We start from the raw sequence: 23,994 nt of genomic DNA, 5'->3' as shown, positions 1-23,994 counted from the left end.
CTGACTGATGAGCTTATGGACACCGAAAGGTTACTGAGGTTAATTTTACGTTGCAATGTTTACAAGCTTTACACGTTTTCCGCAGTTTGAAAGTGTTGTACTGTAGAATCTCTTATAAAATAGCCTACCTTTTGGTGTTAATTCATGTTCATTATGTACTCTTGTAGTAAAGAGCAAGGTATGATCGGTTCACGTGCTGCATGAACTGAAGCCCTACTCACGATCGCGCCTGCCTCATCAGGGACCGTGCACATGTCACGTCTTTTGTGCGCTCAAGTACGTTAATTCAAATGTAGGCACGCGGTATGCGTGCGTGCTCATAATGGAAGCGACGCACTCTTTTTTTTCCAGGCACGCCCGCACCGCATCGGGTTAAAAACATCTCAACTTTTCAGAATGCCGCAAGCGCACCGCAGGTCATGTGACAAGAACCAACCAATCAGCTTCATCCTTTCAAGTACCAACGTGGAAAGCTCAGCCAAGATGAAGGAACAGCTGATCATAGCTGTATATGGATAGCCATTTTTTAATAAATTTAGTAACAGAGCTACTGCAAGCGATATGTGAACGGCCCCTTAAAGAGCACCAAAACTATTTATTGTTTGAATTTTGTTATGAATTTGGAATAATTTTAAAGTTGATACTTTGTAAATTAAAAAGTAACAAAGCTTTTTGCCATTACTGGACAGCAAGTGCACTTCAAATAATGAAGTTCATGCATTAACAGAACACAGCATGGACTAAGATCTTGTTAAGAAGCAGCCTTATGATTATAAATGAGAACTGTTAACAAGATTGCCAATATCCACACAGATGACAGCTTTACCTGTTGTAGTTTGTTCAAGTTATGAATGAAATAGACGCTGTTTTTCTGCACTTTCTCTTCAAGTCTCCATTTCTCTCTCTCGCGCGTTTATCAGGTGTGTGCCAGCGCTGCTGTGCGGCTGAGCGAGAGCCCTCTTTATTACAAAAATTACAATGCAGACAGTGCGCGGATGCAGAGGGTCAAATTATACTTTGGCCTTTATCAGTGGCACACGAGATTATAATCTATTTGTTAGCCTATCCAATTGAAGCAACTAGATGCAGCGCTGCTGCGATGACCATTCAAAATATTAAAGAAAAAGAGAACATCAATGTGGAGAAGATCTGGTTTACGACAAAACTGAAACCAAGCCATTCACACAGAATGCATATTTCATGCATTTTCTAGAGGGATATCTTCTATCACTGTTGCACTCGCGTCTGGCACAAGAATCACACGTTTAGAAAGCCATTTAAAATTAAGGTTGGTTCAACTTTTTTAAAAACATAGAGACTTTGTTGGGTTTATCCCCATCCCACTGCATCTCATTAAGAATTTATTCTGAATGATTGGCTTTCCGCCTTCTGCATTAAACTATGCATGCATACATGATACTGTTTTGTTAAGTCCTTTAAGCAACTTAATTATAATTTGTTTATAAATATTATTTTGAATATTATGTACTTTTTTCAGTCATTTTTTCATATGCTTTGAATAAACATGCATTAGTAATATTTTATCCAATGAGCCCTCTTGTGGCCTCTGGAGAGAAGCCAAAAGCTATTTTCACCCTAACTGAAATTGTGTATTTTAAATTTGAACATAATTTGAATTTTGATAATATTGAAATTGCAAATTCAAATTTAGTTTTCCAGCCATTTTGACACCCCAGAGTACAGTTATGGAGGCCCTTCATATTGTAGAGGTCAACTGCTTATAGCAAGCACTGGCCCTGAAGTATGCAGTGTTTCATAAACAGCTGTTTTACTCAATTCTGCTGAGGTAAGATTCAGTGCAGTCACATATTGTGATATGTGATACACAGCCTTACAAAATACAAGCCTTCATTTGAATGGATAAAAAAATAGCTCAGAGCGTACTCCCCAGGGAAGGACATAAAAATGGATGAACAACTGTTGGACTGTTGTTTCATAAAAGACGCTAAGAAAAGCGGGGATTAAAGTCCAAAACCTGACTTGAAATAACCTAACAAATCAATCGGGAATAAAACTGTTTCATAAGCGACTATTTAAGAACAATCATAGAACAAATCGATCCAACATGGCAAACAGCAAATATTTGTTCTGTTTAATCCATTTTAGAATGTGTTTTCCTCAGTGCATAACTGACACGTCACAGGGTATATTTTTATATATCACTTCTCGAGTATGTTAGGTATACCATCATAGAAGATGTTCATTTGATGCCTTAAATTAAACAATTATCACTGCTTGTTGTAAATTACTTTACATTTGAGAGCTCTTGACAGCCACAAAACAATGACCAATTCTCTCTCACACACACACAGCAAACAGGATGATTGTATCTGCTCAACTTACTTGAGTTTTTCCAGGTGGCTGAGTAGCTTCACTCCTGAATCTCCTGGGTGATTGTAGCTCAGATCCAGCTCTCTCAGGTGTGATGGGTTTAAATTCAGAGCTGATGCCAGAGCAGCACAACCTTCTGTTGTCACCAAACACTGAGATAATCTACAACAGAATGTGTTCATGTTAGTGTGATAGATTTTTAAGAGAAATGCAGTACAATATACAATATAATAACCAACAGGTTTCATCAGCTGGCAGTCTGTGGGCCAAATGCAAACATCCTCTGATTGATTTAAACAAAATGATGCTGCTGCCTGACACAAGATACTCTGCAAATCTCATTGGCAAATCCAAAAGCACTTAATGTACATATATCAAGATGAAGGAGAGTCTTTTTTTATTTTTTGGTCACATTTCAGCTAAGCCGGTTTCTCAAATATTAACCAGCACCATTTAGACACAAATAATCACATTTATTCCATCTCCTATTGCTCATTTTATCAACTGCTCTAAGTCTTCTAGGTCTGTCCCTCTGTTATTAAAAAATGCTGCGGTCTTTCTTATTTTAAAGAAATCTGGGCTCGATTTTCCAGGTATTAACTATTTCAAAACCAATCTCCTTTAATTTACAACTCCTTGAAAAAGTTGTTGCTCTCATCTACAGGGCTCCATTAAATCCATATCAGACTAGGGGTGGGCGATATCTCAATATTTAAAATATATTGAGATATTTTTAAACACATTAGGATTTTGACATATACATATATATATATATATATATATATATATATATATATATATATATATATATATATATATACATATACATATACATATACATACACACACACACACACACACACACACACACACATATATATATATATTGTTTATATTTAATTCTGATTCCCCCACTTTGATTGTTTGTCTTCTCTGTGCTGTGCTTGCCCCCGCTCGCTCGCCCCCCGCATCCTTGAGTTTGTCCCCCCTCCTCTCGCGTGTACAGAACTAGTCTTAAAAAAAAAAAAAGTAAAAAATAAATAAATAAAGGACAACTGGCTCCATTATATGGAGATACCTTGGTTTTAAGGCGTCGGGTGATAAGCAGACAGATGTCTACTCTAGGGCCCTATGATTTCAGCGATGCAGAAAAACCAGGACGGAATCGCGGAATCCAGTCATAAAAATTGAATTTACAGCTTAACGTGGTATGTCACAGAATTTGTAAAATTTTGAATGAATTAATCAAAAGTAGGTCATTGCATTTACATCAAATTGTGATATAAACTAATATCTGCAAATATTAAGCTGGAAAAGTCTATTTAAATATGAAACCTGCATGTTCTGCGTGTCTGTGTTAATGAACAACTTCGTCTATTACACACACGGAAGCGCGCGTGATTTCAGTGTCTTTCCTCTCACTAAATGAGGACGTAAACAAGAACATCTCCAGAACTGCACTGAGAGTCACTTCATGAGCATTTGACCATTTGATTTGAGTAAAACTAGCGTCATATATCACATCGTAGACTGTAGTATCACATACACAGAACTGTAAAGGTAAACCCATCAAAATAAAAGTATTTGCCAGAAATCTATTACTATTGTTCAGCAGAATGTACATAGCCCACTACTACTACTATTTAAATGAAACGAACATATTTTTTTAAGATAAATCACACATTTCTTCCATGTTTTATTTTTAATAGTAAATCTCCTTTTTTTTTTACCAAAAAATAACGTTTGCTTAATTTTTAATAATTAAAAGATAAATTAAATGAATGTTTTATGCCTTCATTTGATAACCAGAAAATTTTAAATACACAGAATTTCTGAAGGGAAAAAAACATTTCACATAAGGCTATTTTAAGGCGATTTTTTTAAACTAATTAAGTTGTGTTATGCATTTACAGAATTACACGTGCTAAAACACAGAATTAGGTAACAATAAAACATATGGTGAAGAAAAAAATAAAATGTTTCATAGGGCCCTAAACTTTATATTTGGCATATTTGTTTTTGCAGTAGTTTTCGGGGGGTTATTTTTCCTGTAAAAGATAGAGATATATATTGTATATATCGAGATATATTTTTTTGCTCCATATCGCCGAGCCCTATATCAGACTATTAAAAAAATCAGGGTGTTACATTTAATTCGTTACTTACATTTCAAAATCATATAAGCATAATTTCTAAGACACGTTTGCAATATTGCCTGACTGCAGCCTGTCCTCAGCTCCAAGGCCACTGAAACTATATTTCACACTCACGTCTTGACTATTGTTATTCTCTTCTTATTGGACTTGTTGTTAAAAAAAATAAAAAAAACATTTGATAAATTACAATAGGTCCAAAATTCTGCTGCCAGAGTCATATCTCAGGTTAAGAAATCTGGACATATTATTCCAATACTTCATAACCAGCTCGATTGCCTGTTTTTGTCTATATCCAGTACAAAATTCTTCTGTGACACTGTAAAACTTTGCACTAAACAATGGCAAATTCTAACAGTAACGCTGTTCTCCATTAAAACTTTTGAAAACAATGCATTCTTGCTAATATTTGTTGTTTTCAATAAAGTAGCCTACTGCAGTATAACTGTGGATTATCAGAGTTCAGAGTCGACACTCAGAGGCTGTATTCCAAATCACACCCTAATTCACTATTCCCTACATTAGTTTACTAACATAGTCCAACTGACAGAGAGAATCCAGAGAATCCTACTTAATGAACACCTGCTCTTAACAAGCAGAATCACTTAAAACATAACTTTAAAGAGGTGTGTGAACTTGCAAGCACGATGTCAGACACTGTAATATGCTCTGGTCCCCTCCCTGCTTACCGTGGTGACGAGATGCATAGCAGATTGTCATCACTCAATGGCTGGATGTCTAAGTGGTGCCCACAGAATAACATAGGTTTCATAGACAAATGGACGAGCTTTTGGGGCAGACCTGACCTGTTGAAAAGAGATGGTCTTCACCCCTCCTGGGGTGGTGCCACTCTTCTCTCTAGAAATATGGCAAATAGTCTTAGTGTTTATACGTGACTAACTGGGGCCCAGGTCAGGAAGCAGACAGACTGGCTAAACCGACCGTCTGCTAGCTGCCTCCCGTCACAGAGGTCAGTTAATTCTCAGCACATAAAGACTTTTTCACCTAGATATAACACTATAGAGACTGTGTCTGATACCCGAACTAGAAAATACAAAAAACGTCCAAACCAAGTTAAGGCTAACAATTTAATTGAGGTTCAACAAATAAAAAACAGAAGCAATATGGATAAACAAATGATAAAGCTTGGCTTATTGAATATCAGATCCCTTTCTACGAAAACACTTTTTGTAAATCATATGATCACTGATCATAATATAGATGTGCTCTGTTTGACAGAAACCTGGCTAGAAACCTGATGATTACATTATTTTAAATGAGACCACCCCCCAAGATTACGGTTATAACATGAGCCGCGACTAAAAGGCAAAGGTGGAGGTGTTGCTTCAATTTATAACAACGTTTTCAGGATTTCTCAGAGGGCAGGCTTCAAGTATAACTCGTTTGAAGTAATGGTGCTTCATTGAACATTATCCAGAGAAACAAATGTTTATGTTTATACTGGCTACTGTATACAGGCCACCAGGGCACCATACAGACTTTATTAAAGAGTTTGGTGATTTTACATCTGAGTTAGTTCTGGCTGCAGATAACGTTTTAATAGTTGGTGATTTTATTATCCATGTTGATAATGAAAAAGATGCATTGGGATCAGCATTTATAGACATTCTGAACTCTATTGGTGTTAGACAACACGTTTCAGGATCTACTCATTGTCGAAATCATACTTTAGATTTAATACTGTCACATGGAATTGATGTTGATAGTGTTGAAATTATTCAGCCAAGTGATGATATCTCAGATCATTATTTAGTTCTGTGCAAACTTCATATAGCCAAAATTGTAAATTCTACTTCTTGTTACAAGTATGGAAGAACCATCACTTCTACCACAAAAGATTGCTTTTTTAAGTTATCTTCCTGATGTATCCAAATTCCTTAGCATATCCAAAACCTCAGAACAACTTGATGATGTAACAGAAACTATGGACTCTCTCTTTTCTAGCACTTTAAATAAAGTTGCTCCTTTACGCTTAAGGAAGGTTAAGGAAAACAGTTTGACACCATGGTATAATGAGCATACTCGCACCCTAAAGAGAGCAGCCCGAAAAATGGAGCGCAGCTGGAGGAAAACAAAACTAGAGGCATTTCGTATTGCTTGGCGGGAAATTAACCTATCCTACAGAAAAGCATTAAAAACTGCTAGATCCCCCTCATTCATGCTCCTCTTAGCTTTTCTCCCTCCCCTTTTTGCAACAATATTTTAGTTAAATCCATTATTAAAATTTGGAAGCAATTTCGACGCCATTTTGGTTTACAGACCTTCTCTTTCCTAGCAACTTTATCAGCTAACCCTGTTTTTCATCCTTCCTTAATTGATGGGGCTTTTTCTTTGTGGTCTGATTATGGCATCAAGGCATTTAGGGACTTGTATATTGCTGGTACATTTGCATCCTTCCAGCAACTCTCAGAGAAATTCCATTTGCCTAAACAGCATTTTTTTAGATATCTTCAAGTTCGTAGTTTCATTTGCAATCTTAGCCCCAATTTCCCAAATCTCCCAGTGGCCTCTCTAATCGACTCCTTTTTAACCCCATTGCCTACCCTTAAGGGTGCGATTTCCCGTTTAAACAATCTCATCTCTTCTTTGCAGCTTACCCCGCAGCATAAAATTAAAACCCAATGGGAGGAGGATCTAGGGGAGGGAATCTCGGAGGAGCTGTGGGTTGCCATTTTGCATCGGGTTCACTCCTCATCTATTTGTGCTAGACATGGTTTGATCCAGTGCAAGATTCTACATCGTACCCATTTCACTCGAGTGAGGCTTTCCAAAATCTATAATGATGTCGATCCCACGTGCATTAGATGTCATCAGGCTCCAGCTACCCATGTCCATATGTTTTGGTCTTGTCCTTCACTATTTAATTTTTGGACGCAGATATTTGACTCTATTTCTGTGTGTACGGGGGTTCAATTTGATCCAACAGCATGTACGGCTTTGTTTGGAGTTTTACCTCCTACTTTGCAACTTCCTAAATATAAAGCTGACTTTGTAGCCTTTGTCTCCCTTTTGGCTAGACGTTTGATTTTATTAAGGTGGAAGTCTCCTGCACCGCCTTCTCATTTGTCTTGGATCAGGGACATACTTCAGTTTGTGAAGTTGGAGAAAGTTAGGTGCTCGATACATGGTTCTCTTGCAAAGTTTAATAAAACTTGGGGTCCATTTTTTGCACATGTTGAGGGATTGACTTTTACGGCTATTCCAGAGTAGTCACCCTGATTGTCTATTAATTGTGAGTTTCTTCTTGTGTGAATTTGTAGAATGCTGTGATGTTTTTATTAATCTATGTGTAAGTGAACATATTGGACTTTTATTTAGTGGGTGGTGACCATTTTGTGTTTTTGGTTTGTTCTGTTTATTGTTTTTTTTTTTTACAAGAAAATTATACCATTTATACTATTACTATTATTCCTTATCTTTTATTTATTTTTATTTTATTTTATTTTATTTTTTCTTGTCAGTTGTACTGACACCCGATTTGTTACCTCTTGATTTTGTTATGTCACTTGAAAATCAATAAACAAATGTTTAAAAAAAAAAAAAAAACTGCTAGATCCGATTACTTTTCTTCTCTTTTAGAAGAAACCAAACATAACCCCAGGTATTTATTCAATACGCTAAATTAATGTGAGGATTTAGACTGTATCATAGTACTGAGACTGCTCTCCTTAGAGTTACAAATGATCTGCTCTTATCATCTGAACGTGGGTGTATCTCTCTATTAATTTTATTGGATCTTAGTGCTGCGTTTGACACAATTGACCACAACATTCTTTTGCATAGACTTAAACACTTTGTTGGCATTAATGGAAGTGAATTAGCATGGTTTAAATCGTACTTATTTGACCACCATCAGTTCATAGCAGTGAATGAAGATGTATCATATCGATCACAAGTGCAGTATGGAGTACCTCAAGGCTCTGTACTAGGGCCGCTACTCTTAACGCTTTATATGTTACCCTTGGGAGATATCATCAGGAAACATGGTGTTAGCTTTCACTGTTATGCTGATGATACTCAGCTCTGTATTTCTTCACGGCCCGGTGAAACACACCAATTTGAAAAACTAATTGAATGCATAGTCGACATAAAAAACTGGATGACGAGTAATTTCTTACTGCTAAATTATGAAAAAACAGCGGTGTTAATTATAGGACCTAAAATCTCCCCTTGTTATAACCTAGAACACTGTCTAAGACTTGATGGTTGCTCTGTCAATTCTTCATCATCAGTTAGGAACCTAGGTGTGCTATTTGATCGCAATCTTTCCTTAAAAAGGCACGTTTCTAGCATTTGCGTCAGCTACGTTCTCAAAACTCAGGCAATTTGATAATGCCTAGAATATCAAAATCAACTGCGGGTGGCAGATCCTTTTCCTATTTGGCACCTAAACTCTGGAATAACCTACCTAACATTTTTCGGGAGGCAGACACACCCTTGCAGTTTAAATCTAGATTAAAGACCCATCTTTTTAACCTGGCTTACACATAACATACTAATATGCTTTTAATATCACAATCCGATTTTTAGGCTGCATTAATTAGGTAAACCGGAACCAGAACGACTTCCGATAACACCCTATGTACTTGCTACGTCATTAGAAGAATGGCATCTACGGTAATATTTGTCTTTTTCTCTCTTATTCCGAGGTCACCGTAGCCACCAGAGCCTGTCTGGATCCAGAACAGAGGGTCACTGCAGTCACCCGGATCCAGTACATATCTAGACCAGATCAGGTGGATCAGCACCTAGAAAGGACCTCTACAGCCCTGAAAGACAGCGGAGACCAGGACAACTAGAGCCCCAGATACAGATCCCCTGTAAAGACCTTGTCTCAGAGGAGCACCAGGACAAGACCACAGGAAACAGATGATTCTTCTGCATAATCTGACTTTGCTGCAGCCTGGAATTGAACTACTGGTTACGTCTGGTCAGAGGAGAACTGGCCCCCCAACTGAGCCTGGTTTCTCCCAAGGTTTTTTTCTCCATTCTGTCACTGATGGAGTTTCGGTTCCTTGCCGCTGTCGCCTCTGGCTTGCTTAGTTGGGGTCACTTCATCTACAGCAATATCATTGCGCTATATAAATAAAGGTGATTGATTGATTGATAAAATAGATGCTCTTTAAGCCCTTTGTCACTTTAATCAGACAGAATAAGCTTTTTTTGCACAAAAAAAAATCTTTATCTGTACTGTTTGTTCACTTTACTGATTTGCACTCTATCTGCCATGTGCCTTGTGCTGCTTTATTTAACTTCATTTTAAATTTTATTATACGTCTTTTTTACACTCCCTTATTGTATATCTGTATCTTATATTTTATATTTAATATAGATTTTTTGCCTCTACTGTTAGGGTTATCAGTATGCACCGGTGATCTGAGAGTAACGCAGTTTTGATTCTCTGTATGTATGCACTGTACAAGAATTGACAATAAAGCAGACTTGACTTGTCTTGAACGGTCCCTCAAAACAAAGTAGTTTAGCACGGTGGTTCTCAACTATGCTCCTGAGGATGCACTACTCTGCACATTTTGAATGTCTCTATTATCTGACACACCCCGTCAAGTTCACTGAGCTCTCTGCTGATAAGCTGATTATCTGGACCAAAGGTTTTAAATAAAGAAAACAAAATGTGCTGAGCTGGGTTTCCAAGACTGAAGTTGAGAATCACTGGTTTAGAAACATACACAATTTATCTCTATGAAATAGACATACCTATGATTTGCATAATTATGCATGAGTGTCTAGAGGTCTTAATAAAGCACCTGTTTGTTACGGTTGTGGTTTCTATTTAACACATGTACAATATTGTACAGTTTGTTCTGCTAAATAAAACATGACAGGAAACATGCTGGGGTCAATTTGTTCTTAAACATTGGTAATACTGCACACATTATTTAAAAATATACTCAGATACTTAATTACTTGTGTATTTACTTATTAATGAATTGATATCGAAGCTAATAAATCAATATCGAATTGAAATCAAATCGAAGCCTCAAGAATCGAAATCGATTTGTGAAATTCCTAACAATACCCAGCCCTAATCTTTATTAGGTACACCTTGCTAGTACTATACTGAACCTACTATTGCCTTCAGTACTGTTTTAATTTAACCCTCTGATGTCTAGGGAGTTTTGGGGGCCTGGAGAAGTTTTGACATCCCCTGACTTTTGTGTTTTTTCAGTTGTTTCTAAACATATACATGTCTAAAGTCTGAAAACACTGTATTCAGTACAAACTGGGCTACAATAATATATAAATAGCATGTACATGATTTAGTTTTTGAGAATGCATGGTTAGTGAAAAACAAAAATTTTGAAGTCATTGAAATAAGGTCATAAAACACACACTGAATATTTATTAACAAGACTGTCAAACCCGGAGATTGTAGCCTAGAATTTTTGCTTCAAAATGATGTAAAAATCATCTTGTTTACTCACTCACAGAATACAATAGATTGATTTTAATTTTCTAAGACACTTTAAGTCTGTAAAGGGCATATGTGAATAGGCGTCAACTATCATGAATACTAGTGTTATTTACGGTACACCTAAGAAGACAAAGGCCTTCATAATGAGCTGCATAATGAGCCTTTCAGTCAGGTGTGTGACTTGAGAGGGAAGAGTTACAAAGAATGTGAGGACAAAATAAATGTATATATTTTTATGTTTGTAGTTTATTTATAATATATTTAATTATCCCACAAAATAATTTGAGATTCACTTGCAAGTGCAGTTAAACACTTTATTAGGAACAATCAAAGCTGACTTTCAAAGCTGAATTTTTTGCATTATTACTGCAGTCACACAATCCTTCAGAAATCCTTCTAATATACTGATTTTCTACAAAAAAAAAAAAAATCAAAAAACCCCAACATGTAGTGTTGTTATTATTGTTATTAATGTTGAAAAGAACTGATAAACTTTTATTCAGTTTTGATAAATTGAAAGAACAGCATTGTCTGTAACATTTATTGTATTAATCATTTTTATCATCACGCGTGTGCTAAAATAAAAGTTTTAATTTCTAAATATACTGACTCCAAGCTTTTGAATGGTATAGTGTATATTGTTAAACTTGGAGTAAAACTGGATGCTGAAAATGTAGCTTTGATCAAATACATTTTATTGTAAAATATATTAAAATAGAAAGCAGTTGTTTCAAATAGTAAAAATATTTTACAATATTACTGCTTTAGCAAACTGTTATCGACTGGTATTGTGTCAAGTTGAAAAACATGAATGAAAATCACATAACTAGCATTTCCGAAGTGTATATTGTTTATGAGCTCTTAACCCTTGTGGATTGTTCAAATTCACTACCCTTTCGAGTTGTATAACAGATTTATGCAAAAAAAAAAGGGTTAAATCAACCTCCTGATCAAAACTACCAAATGTTTTTAACTCCATAATTGTCAAGTACATAAATGATGTCACTGATTTTGGGGGGGGGGGGGGGGGGGGTCACAAAATGACTTATTTTCAATATAAAATTAATTGTGGCTGGATTTTGTTGGGATTTTGGGCATGTCAAAGATTAGTAGCAACATTGGCTTTGATGCATTTTTAGTTTTTGTGCAGCATTAGATTTAAATATGTAATATGTTATTTTGTGTGTTTTTTCCCAAATCAGTGACATCATTTATGAACTTGGTAATTAAAAAGTTAAAATCTTGGAATTTAAAAAAAAAATGTTTGGTAAGTTTTGATCAGGATTGAGGTTGATTAATAGATTTATGCAAAAAAAAAAAAAAAAAGAAAAAGAAAAAGAAAAATATATATATATATTTATCTGATACATTTTTTTTTATAGCATTTTTACAGCAGTTTAATTTAGTGGATGTTTTCATCCACAAACATCCCGAACTGGTAGTGAATTTGCCCACAGTGTACCATTGAGTTTTTGAAAAATTTCTAAGCATTTTCCCCAAATATGGGTCAAAATAAGGTTTGTCACCAAAAATCATTCCATTAGCTCAAACACAGAGAAAGTTGTGGCCAAAGTAAGACTCAACTTTACCCCCTAGTGGACGAAAATGTCCCCAACAACGCACAACGGTTAAATAAACTAAATTACTCCTTACTTACTGACTTACTCCTGTTTATGATTTCTGTTGAATTAAGCACTTAATTCTTTTTTCTGAGGAAATCCAAAACTGAAATCCTGAGGTAATCCTCAGAGCATCTTCTAGGGGTGAAATGTGTCTTATTCCTCTCAGTGCGTGGCAAACAGTAAAATAACAGAAAAAAATTTGAACAGTATCACTGCTTTGTTTTCTGTGGTATGGGCATTTACATGCCGTGCACTTCACATGGAACATTATAATCTCAATAGCGTGTTCAGCGCGTGGGCGTCGTATCATTAGATATAATGAAGGGAGACGTGAAAGGCTGACATTGCGTTTTTTTCATATGGATTATTTTATCACAGAATATTTGTTTTTGGTAGCACTTGCTTAGTTTAAAAGTAGACATGTCAAGCTTTCTATAGATATATCTCTCATGTCTCTTTATTGAGTATTCACTGCTGCAGACAGCACACCTTGTTTGTTATCTTTATTTAATAAATGCACAAAGTTTTGTTGTTACTATTTGTGGATACAAATAAAAGTAGACCCTTTACAAATTCGATTGATGCATTGCTCTTATCTGTACGATCAAACCTGAAAGTGTAATTTAAGTTATTTTCAGGGTTATCAGGAGAAGATGCCTCATAATGCGTATACGTGGGTTCCAGAGGTTTAAGACTTCCGGTTGAGCATGTGAGTAAGACAAACGTGGATTAAGTTCCTTCTTTTCCAATAACTAAGTTTACTAACGTAGCCAGAAAGTATTTATGGTTCCTAAAAGGCAAGCCCAGCGCCAGAGAAGAGAATCCACACTTTTGCCGCATGCTTCTATCGTGCTCGTAACTTTTTTCTAACAAAGACGTTTAAAACAGTTTCATCGTTTAGTCACATTCATTTTTATTTAATTTTTTTTAAACATTGTTAGATCGTGATGAATGAGTGATAGGCTTGATGAAATTTAAAGTGAGCACACATATATACAATACAATATACAATAATATATTCTGAATTTAAATAAAAATTGTGTATTCAATGATTGACAAATGGCCACGTACAACACAGAGAAAGCTAACTACTACAATATATAGAAAAAGATAACTTCAGAAGCACATATGTGATTCTGCAACCGATCTGGTCCAAATGCAGTATTTAGGTAAGGAAACCGTTATTATTTGTATTGGGTGCCATGTCAAATCATGCACACCTGCTTGCTTTTCTGTTTAATTTAACAATGTTTTTGTGAACACATAATATACTTTATTAACAAATAATTGTAACACTTTACAATAATGTTCGTTTAGTTAATGATAGTTAATGTATTCATGTGTATTAAGGGGTTAATTACTGTAACGTCATATCTAAATAATGTATATCGAGCATTATCGTTCTACCCATAACCCATATAGGCCCTAGTTATTGTCTTTTCAGAGTTATAAGTCGAGCATTGAATGACACATCAATGACACACAAGGAGCAAACCAGATAGCAGCAACTCACCTGAGGTGGTAATTTCCTTGCACACCAAACAGACGTTTGATAGGATAGAATAGTAATAAATGTATCCATGATATTAATCCATCCCCAAAGCCGAACTCCTTAGGCACCATAATTAATATATATGTATGGTGCCTAAGGAGTTCGGCTTTGGGGATGGATTAATATCATGGATACATTTATTATATGTTGAGCCTCAAGCATACATATATATTAACCATGTTATTTTTTATTATTTTACTTTTGTTACTCCTCTATCTCCCTTAATTTTTGTCATAGCTATTGGGACTCTCTCAATAATGTTTAGAACACTTCCTGTATTTCAGGGAATAATCCAAAAGAGAACTGAACTTAAACTAGCTTTACGCGGACCAGCTTGATACTTTATTACTGATCCAATCTGCATCTAATCCCAAGATAATATGCCTAGTCGATGAATTTAGTAAATTCTCTGGGAATAAACTGAACCTACAAAAGAGTGAATGTCTAAGCATAAATCAATCTAGCTATAAAATAAAATAGACTGACATTCTTTTTCATCTGAATTATTGAAATATTGAAAAATTGAAATTCAGCTGGTGTGCCAGGAGGGCCACCAGATGACACTGTCTTTTTGTGAGTGTTGTGTGTTATTTGGTGCCATGTGCTCTCTCCTGTCTATTTTCTGACCCCACCCATCTTGTTACATCATTACTGTTTTAGTTGCCACACCTGTCTCTCCCTCGTTAGGTTCCCTATTTATTCTCCTGGTGTATGTAACCCTGTGCTGATCTGTTGTTTTCCATCGTGGTGTTATGTCTGTTTGAAGTACATTTTCTAGTCTGCCTGTTTGTCCCCCTCGGGGTGGTTTTTGATAGTTTTGTTTCATTTTTTTATTAAAAGGACCATTCTGCCTGCATTTGAGTCTTCGCCCCTTTCGCACCATGACAGAACAGATCAGCCAACTTGAAGACTCGGCGGCAATGGGAATTTTTTTATAACCGGCTGCCAGACAACATAGGCTCCAGACCCTGGCCAATGGGCCACATCCCTGCCCACAAGACAATCGCCCCTTTGGGCTGTATGCGGAAGATCTCTTCTATACGGGCCAGGGGCTTTGGCTTGAGGTAAGCACCCTCATCCACCTGTTTCTAGCAGGCCTGGATGAGCCTGTCAACAGGGAGGAGCTGGGGGTGCTGGATATGTGGTCCTACTGGGAGATGGTCGACCACATCATCAATTTGAGGGAGGTGGAACAGCTGGATGGTGCCCCCCTCCCAGTCTGGAGAACCTCAGAACCTCCTCAGGTCGTGCCGGCTACTTCCAGGTTCTTAGGGTAATTCTCTGGGCATCTCGGGCTTAGACGCAGCGTGAAGGATCCTCCACTGATGTCGGTGAGGGAGGCAATGGCTGCTCACAATCCACCCAGGGCAGCAGGATCTGCTCACAGTTCCCCTGAGGTGGTGGCGGTGTCTGCTCGCGATGCCCCCGAGGCGGCGGCCGTTCAGAGGAGGCAGCGTCCGCTCAGGATCTCCACGTCTCTGCGGAACTTCATATTTTTTTTGCATACCATTTTAACGGATTCCAGGAGCGTTGCATCTGCAGCAGTGCAGCGATCGTTTACGTACTGTGTAGCGAACTGCAAACGAGTCATATGTGAAAGCACATTAAGTCTGTGCTGCACAACATACGTAACGCACACGGACTGCACACACACTGCAGACGGAGTATGTGTGAAACAGGCGTGAGCAGGGCCGTAGCTGGGGTCAGAAATTGTTTAATTTGTATGTTTGTTTATTTTTATTTATTTGTGCTATTTACAGAATGTTTAAGTTTTTTTTTTCAAGTTTGTAGGTGTCAAGGTACAGAAACCAAATAATTAAATGTAAAATAGCACTGGATAGTCTTAAATGAAATATACAATCAAACCTACATTTATTCAGACACCTTCAACATTTCTCACATTATTACAGTTTTGCTATACAGATCAAAAATTATACCTGGTGTCTGAATAATTTTTGGTTTGACTGTTAAAACTACAAAGTAATTCAGTCAAGAGCAGTGAGTGATTTTCATTTTCATTTTCTTGGATTAACATTACAGCAGCCAGTAGCTAAATTAGGCGCGGTCACTTTAAGAGACGATGAACGCATCCAATATAATACACATCACATTTTTTTCCTCAACTGTTTACTTTCACTTAAGAAATAACTGACAGTTTTTTCGAACATCCTTTCCAAGGTGGATATTTTGACATATTTTGTATGTATTTGTCGCTACAAGAGCAAAAATAAGCAAATTCAGTGTTCAAGTGTTTTGAGCCCTGAACAACAGAACACCGCAAATACGGAATTGGGCTCTTTCGCATCTTTTTGTTTATTCAAACTCCGATTTGTATTTGTTAGTTCAGGTGCAGGAGGGATTTCGAGGAGAACTTCGCAGAAGAGAGCTCGGTTCAGTGTCACTGTCTGTGATACGCGGCTCTCTCTCTCTCTGCGTCACCGAACACAGTGCGCGAGTAACAGCTACTCTGTTCAGCTTTTCAGCTTCTTGTGTTTGGATGCTTTAATGTTTGAATCGACAAGCGGTAAGGCTTAATAACACGTGAAAAAAATATAATAAGCTTTCGTGACTATGCGCAGCAGTGGCCGTCAACTGTCCTGAGCATCTTTTTAGGCTGGCCTCAGTAGGTTATATAAAATATCAAGGTGAAAGTCATCATAGCTTGCTTAGTATAGACCCAGCTCCCAAACCAACTTTGAGAATAGATTAACGGCGATATTTTTTTTAATCACCCAATAAGAGTCTCACGTTAACGCCGATAACGGCCCACCACTAATATATTTTATATATATATATATATACACACACATACATACACATACTGTACACACACACACAGTTGCAATAAAAATTACTCAACCCCTCAGACACTGCCGTACTTTACAAATACAAGCTTTTCTGAAGATCCAGGACAAAATAAAAATTGCATCTGTAACAGTTCACTGGCATATTAAAAGTGATAGTCAATATATAATGTAAACTTTTTGAGTAATAAGACTTTATATATATATATATATATATATATATATATATATATATATATATATATATATATATATATATATATATATATATATATATATATATATATTTCTGCTATGTCATAATTATTCAACCCCTATTCAACATTGCTGTTTTTAAATCACTTAATAGCATGGTGGGGAACAAAACACAATTAAGCCTTTAGAAACTCTATTAAAAACAGAATTAGCTTGAGCTGTTACACATACTGTACATACAGTTAGAACCTGCATGTGCTCAAGTTGAGTAACAGAGATCTCACAAAAGCTAAAGAGAATAAATATTGTATTACTTTAGAAAGACTAAGTCTATATGAAGATTTCGAAGACTTTAAAAGTTCCTAGAGACACAGTTCTTAGCCTTAGCTTAAAGTGTGTTGTACCAGAAAACATTTGAGGGTGTTGAAGAAAAAGCGCAATATCATAAAATGTTTCATCAGAGCTTGATTTGCAAGATGACCCGAAAAGGAGGAAAACCTTTTCAATCCAGCGTGTAAGAAGAACACTAGACAAGTATGGCCTACATGTTGTGACATCTTGATGAATACCACTCTTGAGAAGAACAAAAGGAAGACTTAAACTTGATAAAATTAATTTGTGTAGACCTGTGGAGCTCTGGAGGAATGTTTTATGGAGTGATGTGACCAAACTGGAACTTTTTGGACCTATGGATCAGCGGTATGTCTGCTGCAAAAAAGGCAAAGCTCATAAGCAGAAGAACACCATCTCCATCGTCAAATTTGGATGTGGATAAGTCCTGTTATGGGGTTTCTTAACTGTAGCAGTAAGTGGAAATCATGACTGTATGAAGGACATCATGGATCCTTTGAAGTATCAGGCCATTTTGACAAGAATTGTGATGACTTTGATGCAAAGACTGCAGCTGATGATCAATAGACTTTCCTGCAGGACAGTCATCCCAAAGTACACATCCAAATCTACTTCTGCTTGGTTCAGGGATCAGTCATGGAATGTTCTTGAGTGGCCTGTTCGGTCTCCAGAATTTAATTCTCATTCAAAAAATAAGAGGTTGATTTTAAAGAAAGCAGTGGTGAATGAGAAAACCAAAAATTATCAGTGATCTGGAAGCTTTTTTCAGGCAATGAATGGGCCAAGACTGTAGTAGAGAGGTGACAGAAGCTTCTAAGCACTTAAGGACAGCGTTTATTGGTCATTTTAGAGAATAAAAGATTCTGCACAAAGTTTGAGTTTGAATAATTTTGAACATAAATGTTTAGAGCAAATTTGAATTTCATCATGATTCTGTGTTCCATTCTCAGAATCACTCAAATGGGTATTAACAAACTTTCTCTAATACTTAACTGATGCCTTTGTTTAATTGTTTTCATAAAAACTTCAGTGTGAAAGCCAAACCTCAGTATGTTGAGTTGACAGTTTGAACTCTTCAGTCCAGCAGAGAGCAGCTCCACTCCTGAATCCTGCAGATGATTGTTACTCAGGTCCAGCTCTCTCAGGGAGTTTGATGATTGTAAAACAGAAGCAACAGTTTCACAGCACTGATCAGTGAGCTTGCAGTCAGCCAATCTAAAGAGTATAATGAGAAATAATTAAATTACATACATGATGTATAGCTAGAAATTGATGTTTGAGAGCATTTGATGCATTGTCTCTTGTTTCTGATAAGAAGGTGTCTGCATAATACATGAATGTAAAGGTTACATCCCAATATTGTATGAAATAAATTATAACTTCATGTGTGGAGTAACTGATTATTTATTAATCACCACATTATCATCATTTTCTCATTCTTTTTTATTAATGTCTTTCAATAGATCTTGACCATAAAACACTCATGAATTAGAAAACATGTAAAACAACCTTTAAAGTATATACATACAAAAACACAAGAAAGAAGATTAACTATGGAGAAAAATAACGCCTTAAAATTATTAGTGCATTTAATGCACTTGCCCAGCCCCAGACCTATGTGGATCATCTGCCATTTCATACAGTCGACTGATGACTTATGAGGCAGAGCAACAACTTACTGCATAATGGAGCCTAGAGAATATCCCTAAAATTCAAGATATGGGGCAAAATGCCCCTGTTTGAAATGTTGTCTCATATTTACATCACATAGTTAAGAAGTGCAAATGTGATACTCATTTATACAACAGTTCATTAAGAAGTTAATAGTGTTATTTTAGACACAATGTTGACTGTTTTGCTCAATTTTGCCAACCAAAATATAAAGACAAATCAGAACTGTTCATCCCTGAGCAACCCATTGCAGCATTTCATTTCTTAATCCACGTTTTGAATGAATTGGGTGAACCATTTGGCGCATTGATCCATTGGCCATAGTCGCATTGGATTTTTTTGTCACACACAGTTCAGTCTGTTGCACAGCCAGCACCAGCGATGCACTGATGAGGGGCGGCTGAGGGGGCAATGACATAGCACAAAGTAAAAGAAAAAAAAAAACATATGTGTCCCAATCACGTATTTGTCGGACAGATATTATTACAACTATTAGAATACAGTGTTCACACAGATAGATATCTGGCTGGATATGTAAATTTGATCAGTCAAAATGTTTACTTTCGGTTAACGGTTAAATGGTCAATTTGAGCATCCCTAACTGGCATATAAACATAATATAACATACAAAATTAATAAAGTTTAAGCCACACAAAGTCAACATGTTGGTATTTCTTGCTCTGATTCTGCCATAAAATAAAAGTTTATTGATCTTTGAAAAGGTGTACCTGCGTTATTATGCCATTATCATTATATTAGTTGAAACTGGTCTTAGAACGACAATATTATCATTTATCGCGATAATTTCTTGGACAATTTATCGTCCAGCAAAATTTGTTATTGTGACAGGCCTAACCAGAAATACTTAATTGTGTCTGCTTTACAATGAAAGACATGCTCATTGCAATCGATTCCCTGACATAGGCTAATAACATCCATTGCGACCCATTTAACAGACGCATCATTTTAAGTTAGAACAACTTGAAAAGCAACAAACAATAACAATACAGCGAAATAATTAAACTACGATCTGCAGGGACAGTGTTTTCTCTACTTCCTGTTGGCCTTCTGTAGCTAATCGTAGCTCCGTGTAGCGTTTTTTTTTTATTTATCTTACTATTACTCTATGTTTTTTTTAAGTGATAAATATAACTTAATTCACACCATATTTCTGATATTATCGATCAATCGTATCAGATTAATTTTGATCGTTCACTTTTATTTTATATCCGTGAGTGCAGTACACCTGCAAAGCGTTAGCACTCGTTAGCTTGTCATTAGTTTTTCATTCGAACTGCTGTTTTCTTTTGTCCTCTCCTCTCTCTCTCGCTCCAGTTTTTCACAAGTTCATCAAACAACCGCAGTAAGAATATTTCATCAAGCACGGTGAGTAATGGCTTCTCCTGCTATTGTTATTTGCACCTCTTGCCACATGTACAGTTTATCCATCTCTGTTGCAGATGAGGGATTCACATGTGATAAATGCAGGGAAATAGTTAGGCTGACAGAGAAGATTTCAGAATTAGAGACACGCATCCAAACTTTAACCCTCTGGAGTCTAAGGGTATTTTTGGGGCCTGGAGAAGTTTTGTCATGCCCTGATATTTGTGCTTTTTTCAGTTTCTTATAAATATCTAAATGGGTAAAGTCTAATATCACTGTAATCAGCACAAACTGGGCTATAATAATATGTGAAATGCATGCATGTACATAATTGTATTTTTGAGAAAAAAAAATTTTATGCATGGTTAGTGAAAAACTAAAAATGTTAAATCACTTGAATAAGGCCATAAAACACATACATAACATTGGTTCCCGGGATTGTTGAGAACTGGAGCTTGTAGCCTAGAATTTTTCTTTCCAAATTATGTGAAAATCATTTTGTTTACTCACTCAAAGAAACCCATATATTGATTTAAATTTTCTAAGACACTTTTTGTTGGTAAAAGTCATATGTGAGTAGGCGTCAACTATCATGAATATCATTGTGATTTACACCTGAGAAGACAAAGGCCTGCATAATGAGCTGCATAATGAGCCATTCAGCTGTGCCACTGTGAGTGAGGAGTTACAAGAAAGAATGTGAGAACAAAATAAAAGTATATATAATTTTATGTTTGTAGTTTATTAAGAATATATTTAATTATCCCACAACATAATTTAATATCCACTTGGGGGAGCAGTTAAACACTTTATTTGGAACAATCAAAGCTTACTTTCAAACTATTTTTTTGGCATCCTTACTCCAGTCACACAATCCTTCAGAAATCCTTTTAACAATCTTATTTTCTACCAAAAAAAAAAAAACCCATTTATTATTATCATCATTATTATTTTTTATCATTATTAATGTTGAAAAGAGCTGAGAATATTTTTCAGGTTTTTTTAGGGGGAATAAATTGAATTAACTGCATTGTTTTTACATTTGTTAGAGTTATCTCTATGTGTTGCATTTATATTATTTACATCAAGCTTTTGAATGGTATAGTATTGTATATTGTTATTAAAACTTCATAATGTTTCACTTGATTATACATTTAGTCAGGAATTATAGTTTGGAAAAAGTATTTGGAAAAAGTAACTAGTAAAATGTTTACACGTTATGTGAAAACTAGTACAAGAATATAAATAAATAAAAAGAGACTTACTCATGTTTATGATCTCTGCTGAATAAAGTGCTTCATTCTTTTTTCTGAGGAAATCCATTTCTCAAATCCTCAACCACATCACATCTTTTTGGGGTGAATTATGTCTTATTCCTCTCATTGCGAAGCAAACAGTAAAATAAAATAAAAACTTGAAGAACAGTCTTGCTGCTTTTCTTCTGTGTGGGCGTATTCAAGCCGCGCGCTTCAGTTTGAATCTGAATAGCGCGTTAAGCGCGGGGGCGTGGTCACATTAGATATAATGAAGAGAGACGTGAAAATAAGACATTGCGTTGTTTTCATATGGATTACTTTATCACAGAATATTTGTTTTCGGCAGCACTTGTTTAGTTTAAAAGTAGACATGTCAAGCTTTCAATAGTTCATTTTAATGACGTGCTTGTACATGACGATCAGCGGAGACAAAGGCTGCAGACAGCGCACCTTGTTTGTTATCTTTATTTTATAAGTGCACAAAGTTTTTTTGTTATTATGTCTGTATCCAAAAAAACTAGACCCTTTACAGATTCGATTGATGTATTGCTCTTATCTGTACGATTAAAACTGAGAGTGTAATTTAAGTTATTTTCGGGGTTATCAGGAGAAAATGACTCAAAACGCATATATGCGTTAATCGACTCGAAAGGGTTAATTGAGGACAGTAAGAATGTTAGGGCTCTAGATACGACTTTGGATGCGTCTAGCTCAGGGATTCCTGTACATTGTCCAGTTCCGGAAGAGCCCCTGCAGCAGGGCAACTGGGTGACAGTGAGGCAGCGTCAAAACACCGCTCTTCTGTTCCGATCAAAACATTAAACAGGTTCTCCCCACTCAGTGATGCACCAACAGAGAAACCTGATGAAAGTGCTCTAGTTATTGGTGATTCTATTGTATGGAACGTGAATATAGAGACACCAGCCACCATAGTCAAATGTTTACCGGGAGCCAGAGCGCCTTTCATCTTGGCAAATTTAAAAGTGCTGGCTAATGTGAAACGTAAATACAGTAAGATTGTTATTCATGCTGGCACTAATGATGTTCGACTTCGCCAGTTGGAGATCACTAAAAATAACTTTAAAGAGGTGTGTGAACTTGCAAGCACGATGTCAGACACTGTAATATGCTCTGGTCCCCTGCCAGCTTACCGTGGTGACAAGATGCATAGCAGATTGTCATCACTCAATGGCTGGATGTTTAAGTGGTGCCCACAGAATAACATAGGTTTCATAGACAATTGGAAGAGCTTTTGGGGCAGACCTGACCTGTTGAAAAGAGATGGTCTTCATCCCTCCTGAGGTGGCACCACTCTTCTCTCTAGAAATATGGCAAATAGTCTTAGTGTTTATACTTGACTAACTGGAGCCCAGGTCAGGAAGCAGACAGTCTGGCTAAACCGACCGTCTGCTAGCTGCCTCACGTCACAGAGGTCAGCTAATTCTCAGCACATAGAGACTCTTCCACCTAGATATCACACTATAGAGACTGTGTCTGATCCCCGAACTAGAAAATACAAAAAAACTTCCAAACCAAGTTAAGATTAACAATTTAATTGAATTTCAACAAATAAAAAACAGATGCAATATGGATAAACAAATGATAAAGCTAGGTTTATTTTATATCAGATCACTTTCTACGAAAACACTTTTTCTAAATAATATGATCACTAATCATAATATAGATGTGCTCTGTTTGACCGAAACCTGGCTAGAAACCTGATGATTACATTATTTTAAATGAGTCCACCCCCCAAGATTACTGTTATAAACATGAGCCGCGTCTAAAAGGCAAAGGGGGAGGTGTTGCTTCAATTTATAACAACGTTTTCAGGATTTATCAGAGGGCAGGCTTCAAGTATAACTCGTTTGAAGTAATGGTGCTTCATTGAACATTATCCAGAGAAACAAATGTTAATGTTAAATCAACTGTTATGTTTGTACTGGCTACTGTATACAGGCCACCAGGGCACCATGCAGACTTTATTAAAGAGTTTGGTGATTTTACATCGGAGTTAGTTCTGGCTGCAGATAAAGTTTTAATAGTTGGTGATTTTAACATCCATGTTGATAATGAAAAAGATGCATTGGGATCAGCATTTATAGACATTCTGAACTCTATTGGGGTTAGACAACACATTTCAGGACCTACTCATTGTCGAAATCATACTTTAGATTTAATACTGTCATATGGAATTGATG

The 23,994-nt window shown here is 36.4% G+C and overlaps 1 protein-coding gene across 3 annotated transcripts in view; it reads right to left on the bottom strand.

Moving 5' to 3' along the window:
* LOC113081024 (NACHT, LRR and PYD domains-containing protein 3-like) overlaps positions 1-23,994 on the bottom strand; it is a 66,929-nt gene that overhangs the window by 18,813 nt on the left and 24,122 nt on the right. For all 3 annotated transcript variants that reach the window (XM_026253085.1, XM_026253084.1, XM_026253086.1), the window contains 2 exons: positions 18,528-18,698; positions 2,365-2,514 (listed from right to left, as the gene is read on the bottom strand). In XM_026253085.1, coding sequence (XP_026108870.1) covers positions 2,365-2,514; positions 18,528-18,698 — 321 coding nt within the window. The remainder of the gene's footprint in view (positions 1-2,364; positions 2,515-18,527; positions 18,699-23,994) is intronic.

Source organism: Carassius auratus, unplaced genomic scaffold (assembly GCF_003368295.1).
Source record: "Carassius auratus strain Wakin unplaced genomic scaffold, ASM336829v1 scaf_tig00032882, whole genome shotgun sequence".
Taxonomy (NCBI): domain Eukaryota; kingdom Metazoa; phylum Chordata; class Actinopteri; order Cypriniformes; family Cyprinidae; genus Carassius; species Carassius auratus.
The sequence above is the reverse complement of the archived record's forward strand: the minus strand, read 5'-3'. Positions and strand labels throughout refer to the sequence as shown.